This window comes from Coregonus lavaretus (genome assembly GCF_964263955.1).
Source record: "Coregonus lavaretus genome assembly, chromosome: 24".
In the NCBI taxonomy this organism is placed as follows: domain Eukaryota; kingdom Metazoa; phylum Chordata; class Actinopteri; order Salmoniformes; family Salmonidae; genus Coregonus; species Coregonus lavaretus.
Genome location: NC_140011.1, coordinates 8,256,765 through 8,272,999, shown reverse-complemented (window position 1 = coordinate 8,272,999; position 16,235 = coordinate 8,256,765). Strand labels below are relative to the sequence as shown.

Sequence of the window (16,235 nt, the reverse complement as noted above, 5' to 3'; positions counted from 1 at the left end):
ATGAGATTTGTGTTAGTTTAAAGTACACATTAACTGATGAGGATAATCACCCATGTCCCCATAAAGTAAGAGATAATATTAATAATTGACAATAGCAAATGTTTATTCCAGGTATGATTGTTTCAGCCAGACTGCAAAGAAATCAGGTTTAGTAACATAGTAGAAACAGCTGAAGAGAATATGAAGAGCACGAATCTCAGACACTTCGTACAATCTCTCACTGACTCAAACTGGACACGGACACCACAGTGCACAAAATAGCATTTGGAGAATCGGTGGCAAGAACTAGAACTAAAAAAATTTAAAGAACGCCTAGTGCCCCCATCCAAACAAGTCAAGTCCTGTTGAGACTCCTGAAGGTCTGTTGATTTCTTTAGTTTGCCTCATCCTTGGAAGCCTCATCGAAATTCTCCACCAGATCTAAAAACAACACAAGAGCCAACGGTGGGTAAGGGACATGTCAGTCAGGTTAAGAAACAGGCCTAAATCCAAACATGCATGCCTCTTTCTACTGATCTCAGACCACTTAAGAAAAAAATGACAGTTTATCTGAAATGTGATCCCAGGTACAAGCTCTCCCTTTACACTCAGAACTCAAGAAAACAGATGTAAAAATCATGGCACTGAGGATCACAAGGAGGGTCCCATTTGTTCAATGAAATCTGTCGGGTCCATATTTGTCCCAGAGGGGTTGAGGGTTCAAATGGAAACAATTCCAAAGGTCTGAATATATTTTTTTGTGGGGGGAACACAAAGGGAAACTAAACTCCAGTAATAACATGATGGCATAGACCATTAACCCCGTGTCATCGGGCTTCAACCGTTTGTTACGTTTGAGAAAACGTTGGGTTACGGGAAAAGGATAGCCCTGGGAAACGCTGTGGGTAATTGTAATGGCAACCTCATGTGTTTGGACCCATTTTCTCCACAAAGAAAAGCAAACTGCTTTCAGAACTCATAAACAACGAACAATGTTTCTAACACTAAAGCCACCAACCTGACTCCCACCCATCACCATTTACTCTAGTCATTGTTTGATCCCCTGAGCATGACCCCCTTCACTTCCCAAAAGTAAGCAAACCTGCCAAGGTTTTATTATCAGAGGGAAAGTAAAAGCCCAGATGTAACTTATTCTGGAGTAAGACTTCAGGGAAAGTATAACATGAATACTAACTAGACATGTGGGTGATGTTGAGACATAGGAGCGCGACACTGAGCAAACTTACAAGAGGCTAAGAACAAGGTCCATTATTGAAGATACCTACACAATCCCTATGGTCAAGTACAAATAAGCAGAGAGGAAAAATAATGTGTCCATCCATGCCAAGAGGGTGGGAGTGGGACAGCATCAAATTTACTGCAAGAGGCTGGTGTGATTCTCTCACACCATTGCTGCACTTCCACCTAAAGTGCTCCACACAGTCTATGCTGTACGTAGCTCGCCACGTAGTTCTACGTACTTTTGTGCAGCTGAATTTTTGGGAACGCGCCGTAGCTCCATTTACGTAGACTGAAATCACTGTGGAGAGCTCTTAAAAGGAATGGTTCACCTATTTTGAATGTTAGATTGTTTTTGTGCATCTGAGTGATGTTCTATCGATTCCCTGGGTCATTTCATGTTTATCTGAGTTATTGGCGTTCAAGCAGGCAGAAATCCGGCTGGTATGATGTAGCACTGTGATAAAGTCGCTCTCACTACACTAGAAGTTAATAGGAATACGACATTTAGATTGCGAAAACGTCTATCATACATGTCAGATTTCAATACTGGCCGATGTCATAACTCGGGAGGATGTCTTCTCTTGAATGAGCCATTGATCATATTTTTGCAATATTCCTACCTCAAGAAATGTGTAATTTAACGGAGGGTCTAGCACAATTTTCCTATTTGTCTGCCTCTTCAGTCCAGGGTGCATATCATGGTGCAGTTGCCAGAGATATTAGAGAAAGGAGATAGGAATCCAATGAATGAACGTATAACGCCCCACCCAGCCAACTTGCGTTCATGTTGACATGCTGCGTCACACAGTTGCAAAGCTAATCGTCATATAAACTGATTTTGAGAAGGGATTACATGTCGAGACACGTGCCCATTTTCCTCGAGATTACGCAACGACACGATTCCAAAGTTACACGATATTACAGATAGCAAGTTAATTCTCACATCTTGGAAAAGATTTGTAACGTTCTACTTTTTGTTGACGAAATTCATGCCAATGTTGGGTTTTTGAGCTTGCGCCCAATAGACACCCATTCACTCCTTGAAGGAGAGCGCACCTTGTCCCAGAATCGCCAAGAACGCACCGCTCGGCCCATTGACGTAGCATGGGCAACATTTCCCCATCTCCTCAAAAGTATATCTGCCGTTGCGAATGTCAGACTCCACTCTGAGGCACATCGATCTGCAGGTTGAACATGGTGAGATTGTAGACTCCTAAATTGATAGTGCAGTTTGTTTAGGCGATTTTACAGCCAACTAGCTACTTTACATGCTGATATTGTCTTTGGTATTATTGTGTGTAGCTACGTTTGCTAGCTAACTAGCTAGATACCTACCTAGCTAGCCAGCCCATAGAGAGCATCGTATTGTGGATTTTGTAGTCGACCTGAGCTGCAACAGACTTCCACAACGATTTCCCATGTTGCTACCAACCTTATTATAAAGCCAAAATGAAACATCTGTTCACAAAAATATTGTTCTCACAGTGTTAACACTGTAAATTAAAGGAATTTGTGGTTTTGGATCTTTCCTTTAAGACTTACCCCACGCCAGTGTGTCACTAGTGTAATTGTGTTTCCATCAGGTGTGACTAAAGACTTGGGGTGAGCAGAATCAACAACTTTTGCATCAAGACAGTTGCTTTGTGAGAAATGGTTAAAGTTCAGTTAGCCATTTTTATGTAAATGCCAGCTGAAAAGTACCAGTGGCCTGACCTTGGCCCAAAGTCAGAGCAGGTTTGCCAGAGCCATGGCCCAGTGAGACACAGGTGCCGGCCCACATGGATGGAAACAGAAAAGTCTGAGCCTTTTGGGTAAAACACTGGGGTAAACCTCAGATTGAAACTCAAACAATCATGACCTCAGCACTTTGAGACTACTCTTCATATGACTCACCTGGAACATCATCATCCTCTTCCTCTATGGGGGCGATTGGTGCTTTTCCATCTCCAGCTGTGAGGAAGACATAAGAGATGTTACGAACTTCTTGCAGAGCCATGTACAAATGCCTCTGGTCTTCAGGAAGTTGTATCCAATCATGATGAATAACAAATAGTATTTCTAAACAAATTGCATTTCTATTACAATGTCAGTGCCTGAACAGTGCTCAAAATCCATCCAACAACCTCCAGCCCTACTTCAACTCCCAAGTGCAAAAACATTCTAATTATTACTGTGCATTTCTGTCTGTTTCTATTACCAATCCTATTGTGGTCCTCTGTAGCTCAATTGGTAGAGCATGGCGCTTGTAACGCCAGGGTAGTGGGTTCGATCCCCGGGACCACCCATACATAAAAATGTATGCACACATGACTGTAAGTCGCTTTGGATAAAAGCGTCTGCTAAATGGCATATTATTATTATTATTATAATCCGCCTCCTCATACACTAACACTAGAGAAGTCTAGTACCTGCGGCCAAATCAAACAGATGAGGTGAAGCCTATTTTGTAATGTCCCCCAGACACATGTACCCTGTTTGGGAAGAGCCTCGGCCAGTACCCCCTCGCCATCCAGCTACCTCCCCCAGGAACACGTACCCTGTTTGGGTAGAGCCTCGGCCAGTCTCCGGAGGCTCGTCAGGCTGTCTGCTCCTAGTTGGTTGAGGATGCTGGGCAGCATCTCTGTCAGTTGCTTGGTCTCAGCGTGGCCAGTGATTGTGAAGGTGTTGGCTGCCAGGGAGGCCTGCACTTTGGGGTTGTTGAAGTGGATCACTGTCCCCTGGTTCGTAAACATGTTCACCTGTGAGGAATGAGAATAGTTACTCCATGTTCCTTGCAGTCACACGAGACATCTATATTTCTGCAAACTCACAGATGGCGGCTAGCTAAGTTGTGATTTGAAAATAACCCTCTGCTCTCAATGAGATCAGCATGTTCCAATTTAACACCAATTCAAGTACTCTGGCGTCCATTTTATAAGAGATGGTTACAGAGAGCAAAAGGGCCAGTCTTTAACCATGGACCAGACCTTACCTCTTCGATACCAGAGATGTTGTTGACGCCTAGTTTCTTTAGGGAGAACTGAAGTTTCTTATCATCTGCTGTTGCGGTTCTGTGCACGACCTTCTTCTTTCTGCGAGCGGTGCCCTGTAAAACAGAACTGACAGTTTTAAGTGCATGCTGTTTTAACGCCAGGTGTGAGATGAGCTTCACAATGACATGTTATTTTTCTAAACATGTTGACTCTGTTTTAAATAGTTGTGTTACTAGGTGAAAACATGATCAGGAGCCTAATAAGGAAAACAGGAAGAAATTGATTGATTGGTGTAAATGGCTTATTTTCTTACCTTGCCGCCGATGCGGACTTGTGCCTGAAGTTTGGCAAGTTTTTCTTGGTTCATTATTATTTCTTTCATCTGCAATAGACAGTATTTAGGTTACCGGTATTATATCATTATGATTATTTATTTATGGTTAACTAACGTTACATTTATAATAATTTTACAAGTCCTGCCTCAGTTAGGCCTGTATTTTTCTTACTGGAAATATTTGCTACAAACATCACTGACTACACCAGTAACGTTACATATAGCCTAACTTAATTTGATCATAAAACACAAGTTGAAGGCACACCCCCACACAAGTGAGTCTACAGTTGATGTACTGTAAATTAGCAAACATCCCAAAAACAGCAAATCAAGATAATGGTTGAGAAGTTTGAAAGGCAACACTGCGATATGTTACGTTAGCTACCTAACTGCCTGCTGAGCAGTATCAGCTAGCAAACGTAATAGAACATCAAAAAAGCTAGATACTTCATTGCTTGCCAACGTCGTTAGACAGACCTGCAACCAAAAGAAGCAAAGACGCCACGGCTTAAATCAATGAACTGTAGTAGTTATTTCTGTTTAGATATGAGACCTAACGTTAGTTAGCTGGCTAATAAACGGCACTGTGGTAGCTAGCTAATAGGCCGTTATAACTGTTGATGTTAGCGAACTTGAATATGGCGAGAAAATGCAAAGCCATTGCCATCTACACCGCTGCTAGCTAATTATCTACATACATTTTAGTTATGTCGACGATGACCACTGAAAAGTTAAAGCCAGATAACGATGTATCGGGCTTTTTGCCTCTGCTAACTACCAAGTTAACATGCTAGCTTAGCAAGATTGCTAAATTCGATTAGCTACAGCGGTATGGGGCCTGTCACTCGGACCTCACCTCCCAGCTCTCTACACTCTATTACCAAGTCCACTTGTGTTCAAACTCCACGATTTTCACCGGTCTGATAACCAAGGACATTGTTTACCGTGTGCAGTTGGAGAATGGCAGAAACAGTGCAGGAAATAAGGTATTTTAGAGCTCCTAACTGACCTGCACACTAGCAGCGAGCACACGCGGGGAGCAAGATGGAAACGAGAGAGGCTGGAGGAAATGACGTACGGGCAGAGGTGCAACCGCAAGAGTGCCTGATATCGTTCATATACCTCAGTTGCAGATGGGCCAGTTCATTCATGGGAATGAGGAATGGCCCTATCTGTAATAACCCATGGAACTCTTTATGCCTTCGAAGAAATAAGGGAGTAGCTCTTTATAAACTGATTACTTTATTACTAACCCGGAGCATAGTGTAACAGGCAGACAGTCGCAGCTGCACTCACCGTGTGTATTGGTGCGCCCCAGTACTCGAACAATGATTATATGTACTCATCTTAAATTCTACACCTCCTGGTGGCGTGTATGTGTAATGACGTGTTAATACCACATTACCACATTTCTCTCGTCTTATTAAGATTTCAATATAAAATCTTCCCCCCAAAAAAACTTTTTTTGGGATATACAACATAGTAAGACATTCCCTATGCTCTTCTATTGCGTTAATGCGCTAATGCTGAAATAAAGTTCCTTTAACTGAAACAGCATTCTTTTTAACTTGTTATGTACTCTACTGAACTAAACAAGTCAGTGTAAACAATAAACATGACAATAGATATTACATTTCACATGTTCACAAGTATTTTAGTTTACCCTGTTCACAGTTCAAAGTCTTTTAAGAGGCTTGGAAGCTTTGTATGCCTCTTTCAACGACGAACACTAGGGACAGTGTCCATTCTCAATGGTGGAGGAGCCACCAGCTGTTTCTGAGCTGGGCTCAGAGTATCTGACTCTGAAACTGTGTTCTCCTCTTCTTGAACTGTTTCCTTTGTTACAGTCTCTGTCTGTGGGACGTGCACCACAGAAGCACTTGGATAGCTACAGAACAGCCTGTCCTCTGCCAAGTAACTCACTTGTTGTTCCCTCATGTCTGGTAAGGATCTGATCAACATGTCTGCGAACCACTTTACCATCTCCCACCATTACCTTGTAGGAGACAGGACCAGTCACTGAGTCTATGAATCCAGAAATCCATTTTGGCCCATGACTGACATTTCTGGTAAGGATCCCCCTCTCCAAAACCATTGGCCCTTGGTACGTTTGTCATGGTTCTCTTTCTGTCTGTTTTGCTTGCGTTCAACTTTCCTTTTCAGGTCTGAATGGACTAGGTCCAGTGTGGAGCGTAGTCTACAACCTAATAACAACTCAGCAGGAGAAAGTCCTGTTGTGGATTGAGGTGTTATTCTGTAGATGAACAGAACACGTGACACTTATGCTACTATGCTCCCTTCTGCACTTTTCTTCATAATTTCTTTGAATGTCTGTACTGCGCGTTCCGCCAGACTATTTGAAGATGGTTGATATCGAGCTGATATCACATGCACAATACCATTGTTTCTAAAGAATTATTGTGTTTCAGTGCTCACGAAACAGGTTGTGTTGTCACTCACCACCATCTCCAGTATCCTTTGGTTACTGAAGCTCTGTCGTAGGCAATCTATAGTAGTAGTGGATGTAGCAGAACTCATAGGATACACATCCACCCATTTAGAATGCGCATCAATCAATATCAGAAACATTTCCCCCATGAATGGTCCTGCGTAATCTATGTGCAATCATCTCCAGGGTTTTTCTGGGAGCTCCCAGGTGTGGAGCGGGGCTGCTGCAGGTGCCTTTCTGTGTTCCTGACACGTGTTACATGTCTTGACTAGATTCTCTATCTCATCATCTAGTTTTGGCCACCATAAGTAACTCCTAGCCAATGCTTTCATACGCGAGACCCCAGGGTGACTCTGATGTAGTTGCAGTAGGATAGCCTGGCGTGCTGGCTGTGGAATAATCCCTCGTGCTCCCCACAAAACACAACCATCCTGTACACTCAACTCTGTTTCCCTGACACTGTATGGTGTGAATTCAGTCCCTTCTGTTTGTTGTGACCATACCCTTAGCACATCTTCTCTAACTCTAGACAGTACTGGATCTTTACCTGTCCAGGTTCTCACTTGCTCTGCAGTCACGTGTGTGGTGTCTGTGTCCTCGACCATCAGCACTCTGTCCTCTTGAGCTGTTATGATGGGTGTGTACGGCAGTGGAAGACGGCTCAAGGCATCTGCGTTCCCGTGGTACTTTCCTGCCTTGAAGACGATGACATACTTGTACGCCCTCAATGTCACTGCCCACCTCTGTATTCTCGGAGACACCATCTGTGGAACTGCCTTTATTTCATTGAAAATATACCTTTATTTCATTGAAAAGAGAGGTTTATGGTCTGTACAGGTCTTGCTTTGTCCTCCTTGTCTACATAGATTTGAAACACATTCTCATGTTTTGTCAACACATCTTCCAATGTCCACTGTTGACCTGCAACAATCTGATTTACTGTTCCCCAATCTAACTTCAGTTCTTTTATCCAGCCCCGACCTAGCAGGTTTGGTCCAGTGCCTGATACGACTACTACAGGTAGCTGAGTCACTGTGTCTCTGTGCTGCACAGTTACATTAGCTGCACCTAATGTGTCTACTCTCTCACCTGTGTACGGTTTGAGCTGCAGAGAACAAGTCTTTAAGTCTGGAACTTTTGTACTTTTCCACAACTTTGAGTACTCTGACCTGTTCATTATGGTTACACTGCACCATGTGTCCACTTCAAACTTCACATCTGACTCATTCAATTTGAATGTGATAGGAGCCACTTTTGGAATGTTCTCTGACATGCTGTACATTGTAAACATATCCTCTTCTTTCTCTTTGTTTTGTTCAGCTTCCCCGCTGATGTGAAGTGTCCCATGTTTATTTACTCATTTTTCTTGTTTTTGCTTTCATCCCCCTTTTGGATTGGAACTCTCTGCAGGTGATTTAGCCCTACACGGTCATTTAATGTGTCCCTGTTTACCACACTTTTTATCCTGAAAATGGCACTCACTTGCCATGTGATCACCTTTACATCTGTAACAGGTTTTCATGTGCTCACCTCGTGCTGGTTTCTCTCTCTGACGCATACTTAGCTTGTGCACACTTCCTCTAACTGAAAGACCAAGGGAGTGCCCTGCCCTCGCCAAGACAGCGCTTGTTTCAGTGAAATTATATTATTCTTATGACTAGATTGAATAGCAAGCCTTTCTAACCGGCAGGTAGCCTAGTGGTTAGAGAGGCGAGCCAGCAACCGGAGGGTTGCCAGTTTGAATCCCAGATCCGACTGGAAAAATCTAGTGGGAAGTGAGCTGGCAACTGGAGGGTTGCCGTTGTGCCCTTGAGCAAGGCACAACAGCGCCCAGTGTGGCAGCCCCCCACACCTCTCCAAAACATCTGTATATAGGCCTATGTGTCTTTCGGAGGGGTTGGCTTAAAAGCGGAAGTCACATTTTGGTTGGACCTTGTGTGCAATTGGCCAATAAAGTGATCTGTAGTTACTCATCAGTAATAGAATAAAACTCAGCTAATTATTCTGTTGAGTAGACCTACCTCCCACTTGTTTATCTTTATGTTTTAGAAGTAATGGCTATGAGGTGATAAACTGCATTACATCCTGCATTATCAGTCATAATGTAATATTGAAGGCCCTCTCATTCTGTGTGTGAGAACAAGGTGGAAAGTGCCACCGTAGCCTAGATCTAGACCAAGCCTAGCCTATACAGCCTAAACATTGGATTCCATACCTAAAGCCTGTTACAATGCAATAACAGTCAGCCTATATGTAACCTGCACACACTGGCAAACTTGTATACCTGTTTGTGGAATGCTACTTTTCAAAGCATTACAACAACAACAACATCCAGTCCAGTACAAAACTCCCATGGTAATGAGAGCACAAAAATTTAGCCTAATGTAGACTAAAGCAAACAAAGCAAACAATGATAGCCTACCCATTTTGGCCAAAGTGTCTCTTTGTCCAGATTTGAATAGAACTGCCTAACATAACCCTCCACAGGCATCATGGATCTTCATGTGATGAAAACTCTGTTCACCTTACCTGTAGAATCCATTTTGGCCTGCTTAAATGCTAATTGAATCTGTTGTGTATATGCTGTCTGGCTAGGAATGTTTGAACTAGTTTTTGTACAGCAGTGACACTCTCACATGGGGTTATAGGTCACTATTACACACTATGTAGCCTATACAGATACACAGGTCAGGTGATCAGGAGACCAGGAAGTGTTAGCACAGGTGAGAGGAGAGAGCATACGGTTCTTATCATCTCACTGGAAGAGCAATACACTTCTCTGCATCTTTGTATGGTAAGTCAAATGTATTGGAACTCTGCATTTGATAATCTGCCATAGGCCTAAATGCAACCAACCAAAGATCTAAATTAGGAAAGTAAATTCAAAACCCATTTGATACATCTTCAGAGAGTGTCAGTGCAGATTAAAATGATTCATTAAAATACATTATTGCCATTTTTATCAACTTTCACCTATTAACTTTTAAGTGTCACTTACCAGAGACCGGCTGATAATTTATTGAGCTCAAAGTCTATCCATAGCCTTCTCCAAGACTAGGTTATTGCAAATCAAAAATAGTAATTTAAAAAAGGAATAGGACTATAACGAACTGCTGGTCAAAACTTTTTGAACACCTACTAATTCAAGGGTTTTTCTTTAGTTTTACTATTTTCTACATTGTAGAATAATAGTGAAGACATCAACACTATGAAATAACACATATGGAATCATGTAGTAACCAAAAAAGTGTTAAACAAATCAAAATATATTTTAGATTTGAGATTCTTCAAATAGCCACCCTTTGCCTTGATGACAGCTTTGCACACTCTTGGCATTCTCTCACCAGCTTCACATGGAATGCTTTTCCAACAGTCTTGAAGGAGTTCCCACATATGCTGAGCACTTGTTGGCTGCTTTTCCTTCACCCTGCGGTCCGATTCATCCCAAACCATCTCAATTTGGTTGAGGTCGGGGGATTGTGGAGACCAGTTCATCTGATGCAGCACTCCATCACTCTCCTTCTTGGTACAATAGCCCTTACACAGCCTGTGTTGGGTCATTGTCCTATTGAAAAACAAATGATAGTCCCACTAAGCCCAATCCAGATGGGATGGCGTATCGCTGCAGAATGCTTTGGTAGCCATGCTGGTTAAGTGTGCCTTGAATTCTAAATAAATCACAGACAGTGTCACCAGCAAAGCACCACCACACCATAACACCTCCTCCATGCTTTACAGTGGGAAATACACATGCGGAGATCATCCGTTCACCCACACCGTGTCTCACAAAGACAAGGCGGTTGGAACCATAAATCTCCAATTTGGACTCCAGACCAAAGGACACATTTCCACTGGTCTAATGTCCATTGCTCGTGTTTCTTGGCCCAAGCAGGTCTCTTCTTTTGATTGGTGTCCTTTAGTAGTGGTTTCTTTGCAGCAATTTGACCATGAAGGCCTGATTCACACAGTCTCCTCTGAACAATTGATGTTGAGATGTGTATGTTACTTGAACTCTGTGAAGCATTTATTTGGGCTGCAATTTCTGAGGCTGTTAACTCTAATGAACTTATCCTCTGCAGCAGAGGTAACTCTGGGTATTTTATTCCTGTGGTGGTCCTCATGAGAGCCAGTTTCATCATAGCACTTGATGGTTTTTGCGACTGCACTTGAAGAAACTTTCAAAGTTCTTGAAATGTTCTGTGTTGACTGACCTTCATGTTTTAAAGTAATGATGGACTGTCGTTTCTCTTTGCTTATTTGAGCTGTTCTTGCCATAATATGGACTTGGTCTTTTACCAAATAGGGCTATCTTCTGTATACACCCCCCCACCTTGTCACAACACAACTGATTGGCTCAAACGCATTAAGAAGGAAAGAAATTCCACAAATTAACTTTTAAGAAGGCACACCTGTTAATTGAAATGCATTCCAGGTGACTACCTAATGAAGCTGGTTGAGAGAATGCCAAGAGTGTACAAAGCTGTCATGAAGGCAAAGGGTGGTTATTTGAAGAATCTCAAATATAAAATATATTTTGATTTGTTTAACACTTTTTTGGTTACTACATGATTCCATATGTGTTATTTCATAGTTTTGATGTCTTCACTACTATTCTACAATGTAGAAAATAGTAAAACTAAAGAAAAACCCTTGAATGAGTAGGTGTTCTAAAACTTTTGACCGGTAGTGTATTTATTATTATTTTAAATCTCCACTGTTCAACAAGGCTTCGTTTCCATATGGTGTCAATTCAGTTGCCAGAAACGGTCAGCATCAACTGAGATTCTTTATAAGCCTAATATTTTCTTACAGGAATAAAACATGTCATATTCAATCCACGTAGGCTTACCTTGCTATTTTACTACCTAAAACTGCTTTGTGTCCATATAATGTAGTGCATGTGGCAAAACGTATGCCTAATTGTGGTCAATCTTATCTATTTTCCAATAAAGACAGTTTAATATCCCTCTTAGGACAATGGCTATTAGGGTATATGTTTGGCATTTAGCACAAACAAACTAATAAACAAACACTAGTGATATACAAATAATTAAAAAATGTTTGTAGGCATGACTGAAAAACTATTTTATATCACTGTTGTGTTCATTTTGAAGAGTTAAATCGAAAGACCATTATTTCGATAGTCATCAAAAATGGTATTAATACCTGTCTGAGAGAGATGTGTATTTGAGAGAGTTCTATGGCCCTTTGGCGAGGTTAAGAGCCAATTGTCAGCCAACAACTGGTAATTTGTGAGACTGCAAAGGCTTGCATGTAAATGATAAACTGTTACTGGAATATAAATATTATGCAAATTACATAGAAAATAACGAAAGGGAAAACAAAAGTGCTGTCAATGTCACATTTTTGAAAGCTGAACTTGTCAAAGTAGTCGTCTGTTGAAAGAGTGATGACTTTTTATCCGCTAGATGGTGCTGGTCCAACGGAAACGCTGCAGTAGATAGGCCAGAGTAAAATAAACATAAATCGTCATACAACTGAATCATCCATGGGGTAGCTATTATATGGTCATCAAAAAGCACCAGATATTTTCTTATTGACATAAAGTGACCCTAAACCCATTCATTATCATCCCTACAATACAACAGATGGGCGGCAGGTAGCTTAGTGGGTAAGAGCGTTTCGCCAGTAACCGAAAGGTCGCTGGTTCTAATCCCCGAGCCGACTAGGTGAAAAATCTGTCGATGTGCCCTTAAGCAAGGCACTTAACCCTAATTGCTCATGTAAGTCGCTCTGGATAAGAGCGTCTGATAAATAATGTAATTTTTATTTTAATTTATTATAGGCCTACAGCCTCTATTGTTTTAGTACTTTGGTAGGCTATTGTTTTTCTGAACTTACCAACATAACTTAGTGGGGGACATAGAAGGAAAAATTATAATAACAACATTAATTAATATCCTATTTGCATTGAAATATACTTTTACTTGTACTTTATTGTTGCAAAAAGGCACGCTCTTTATCAACAGATAATGATGTTTAGTAGGTTTTCAGCGCTTTGAAAAAGTATTTTATATCATGGCAAGTTTTATTTCCTACTGATTTATTTTCATGCACCCCACATTGGTATGATATATTAGATATGATCATCTTTCACCTGCGTCAAGAGATATGTCTTACATTTCTCTAGTTTTGCGTGAAATACATGCATAATTTAGGCTAGCCTATATGATTTTAGTGCCAATACAAAGTGAGTCCCAGCTTAGACTGCTATTGTTACATTTTTGTAAATTCACAAAAGTAAACAAATGAACCAAGTTCACTCAACAAAAAAAAAGGGATTTTTTCACAGTTGCACAACTTCATGAAAGTAACTGTCTCCAAGTTGTTAAAGGGGATTCTGTAGAATGAAATATATAACCATAGCCTTTAATTAAAAATTGATTGGTGAGCAGAAATCATAACGTATATCCTACTTCTCGTGCAAAGGCAATGAAAAGGAAAACCACAATGGGGAAGATGTTTTGAAACATTACATTTACATTTTACATTTTAGTCATTTAGCAGACGCTCTTATCCAGAGCGACTTACAGTTAGTGAGTGCATACATTTTCCATACTTTTTCCATGCAAACATCAGTTCAGATCATGAAAAGTTCTGTTTTACAATATAATTATAAATGATATATTCTCTTGGACTATATATTTCAAATTAATTAATCAAAAAGCATCATATAGGCCTATGTTGGTGTAGCTTCAAAATATATTAAAGCAATTACGCACATTCAGATTGTAACGCTTTTAGAGATATGCTCTACACACTCTTTTGCCAGAGCCGTATCACGGAAGAAAGTTTCACACTGCTACATGCAGGCAATTACAATATATTACAGCAGATAACATGATCGAGATAACCCAAATAAATGATTTTGTACCATGCCTAAACATCACGATCTCATCAAAAAATTATATAAACTCATAAAAACAGATTTATTCGATTTTCTTTCCAAATTATTTTGAAAATCTTCACTCAATGCTATAAAGTCTGTGCATGGGAGATAGAGGCCCTTATTTTTCGAGCTGCTCGCATGCTCTGCGTGACCCGTGACTGATGCAAGTTAACAGCTGACTTTTTTCCATTACAAATGGCTCGCGGATAATCTAGATAACTACCGGATCACGCAAACTATGATGCGTGGAGAGTGGGACATGAAATGCCGTCTGTAACAATTTATTTTAAAAACGCACATAATTTAGTTTGATGTAGGCTATAAATCATTAATTATCTCAACTATTACTTTTTTTTAATGATGAAACGGAATTTCTAAAATGCCCTAACTTTATAAATATGCCTACTTTTTTCAAAAATACAATTCCACTATCATGTTAGAGCTTTTTATCACAATAAATTAGTATCTAAACGGGATAGACCTGCATGGGCTTTGTGCTGCATGCAGAAATGAAAACTGAAATGAAAGCTTTAGACGAACCATATGTGTAGCCTATACCAAGATGACCACCAAAAAGAGAATCAAACTTTTTAAATCGTCCACGGTTCTTTTTAAAATAACCATTTTTTGCTATTTTTTTCCTCTATTCATTTGCCTTGGTGACGTCCCTTCGCCATGTGATCAGAGCTCTGGTATAAAGCGCGATGGAAGATCCGCCCTCTTTAGGATTCAGGTTCGGCCTTTTTCAGGTCTTTACACACACTTCAAACTACCATCCGAATGGTGCGCTACTGAACAACGAAAAAATCCCTAAAACATATGAAAGTGGTTGGAAAAAGGGACATCTCTTACCGCCGGCGTGCTCCTCTCATCCCCTCATATGAGTTGTCTTGAAAGAGGGCAGAGTAGCACGGGCAGCATCTCCTCTTCCTATCCGCCGTAGCATCTGGGAGCGCACAGCACAGTGCAGCGCTCTGCATAGCCAGCCGTGAGCCATGACTCTGAGCTCCGAGATGTCGGATGCCTCCATCCTTTCGGAAGAGACCGATATCGACGTGGTCGGCGAGGGGGAGGATGGGGACAGCCAGACGCGCTCCTACGTAGACGAGGTGGCGCAGATGCACGATGATCTCCTGTCTGGCTCCCCGCCATGCCTGGACAGCTCCTCATCCCGGGATCCGTACAAACCAGCCAGTAAGAACATCCTGGTGAAGCCCCCATACTCCTACATCGCCTTAATCACCATGTCCATTCTCCAGAGCCCCAAGAAGCGGCTCACCCTCAGCGAGATCTGCGATTTCATTAGCAATCGTTTCCCGTATTACCGGGAAAAGTTCCCGGCGTGGCAGAACTCCATCCGACACAACTTGTCCCTAAACGACTGTTTCGTCAAGATACCGAGGGAACCCGGGAACCCCGGGAAGGGGAACTACTGGACCCTAGACCCAGAGTCCGCCGATATGTTCGACAACGGTAGCTTTCTGAGACGACGGAAACGCTTCAAACGGCAGCAGCAGCAGGACTTGCTGCGGGAGCATAACAGTTTTATCCCGGCTGCTGCGTATGGCTATGGACCTTACGGCTGCGGCTACGGTATCCAGCTGCAGTCCTACCACACACACTCTGCGCTTTTCGCGTTTCAGCAGCAGCAACAGTCCAGGCATTCACACACTGGGACCATTATCCCGGCACCGTCCTTGCCCACCTCCAGTGACTTAGCCAGGAGCATGTTCTTTCCCCAGCTCAGTCCCAGCCTGGTTTCACCCATACACACTGCAGCCAAGTCCAGCTCGCCTGTCCAGCGCTCTCCCTTCTCCATAGAGAGTATCATTGGGAGGTCGCTGAGCCCTGCGCACTCTCACTGTGCCTCGCGGACTTCTCCTGTTGTTCCAATGTTATCGTCTTCCCTCGCGCCACAGTCGCCCAACCAGCCGCCGAGTATGCACCCAGGAACTGTTTTACACACGGTCGAGAACTTTCCCAACAGAATTCTGAACGGTACTAGTGGCTGTTAATTTCTATAAACTAACTTCAAAGTTTTCAAGAAACACAAACTAAAACGCCCCCTCTTTGAAGGTAGGATTATTTTTGTATGTTGTTTTGGTAACAAGCAGCTGAATGATGGACATTAACACTATTCGTGCCTATTCATGCTGTAAAAAGATATTAGGCTATATTTATGTTAATAACATTTTAGTGTCAATCTCATTTTCTCTCCACGAACTTTTCGTTGTTTATGAAGTGATTCGTTTAAGTCTAGGGCGTATCAGGATATCGACTTAATGAAAGGTTATAAATGATCACATGTCTAAAACAATGTATATGTGTCAAACACACACATGTTTTTTA

At 41.8% G+C, this 16,235-nt stretch overlaps 2 protein-coding genes across 4 annotated transcripts; one reads left to right on the top strand and one right to left on the bottom strand.

Moving 5' to 3' along the window:
* Nucleotides 1-78: 78 nt before the first annotated feature.
* btf3 (basic transcription factor 3) lies at nt 79-5,827 on the bottom strand. Of its 3 annotated transcripts, none has more exons than XM_084140727.1 (6): nt 5,537-5,827; nt 4,507-4,575; nt 4,193-4,306; nt 3,758-3,959; nt 3,115-3,171; nt 79-420 (listed from the first exon to the last, which is right to left on the bottom strand). In XM_084140727.1, the coding sequence occupies exons 2-6, from the start codon at nt 4,573-4,575 to the stop codon at nt 374-376; spliced, it is 489 nt and encodes a 162-aa protein (XP_083996853.1). In that variant the 5' UTR covers nt 5,537-5,827; the 3' UTR covers nt 79-373. The 3 variants fall into 3 exon arrangements, with proteins under 3 accessions (XP_083996853.1, XP_083996854.1, XP_083996855.1); XM_084140728.1 differs by having other exon boundaries at nt 5,384-5,584; XM_084140729.1 differs by having other exon boundaries at nt 5,472-5,571.
* Nucleotides 5,828-14,881: 9,054 nt separating this feature from the next.
* On the top strand, nt 14,882-15,901 carry LOC311099714 (forkhead box protein D1-like; the record flags this gene model as incomplete). The annotated part of the gene is made up of 1 exon (XM_084140453.1): nt 14,882-15,901. One exon carries the CDS (start codon nt 14,882-14,884, stop codon nt 15,899-15,901), a length of 1,020 nt encoding a protein of 339 aa, XP_083996579.1.
* Between the last annotated feature and the right edge of the window lie 334 nt (nt 15,902-16,235).

Coding starts and splice junctions, on each gene's coding strand:
- btf3 (XM_084140727.1), bottom strand. CDS start 4,575: ATGAAAGAAATAATAATGAACCAAGAAAAACTTGCCAAACTTCAGGCA. Junction 3,960..4,192: donor ACATCTCTGGTATCGAAGAG/GTAAGGTCTGGT, acceptor CATTCCTCACAG/GTGAACATGTTTACGAACCA. Junction 3,172..3,757: donor CGAGGCTCTACCCAAACAGG/GTACGTGTTCCT, acceptor TCTTCCTCACAG/CTGGAGATGGAAAAGCACCA.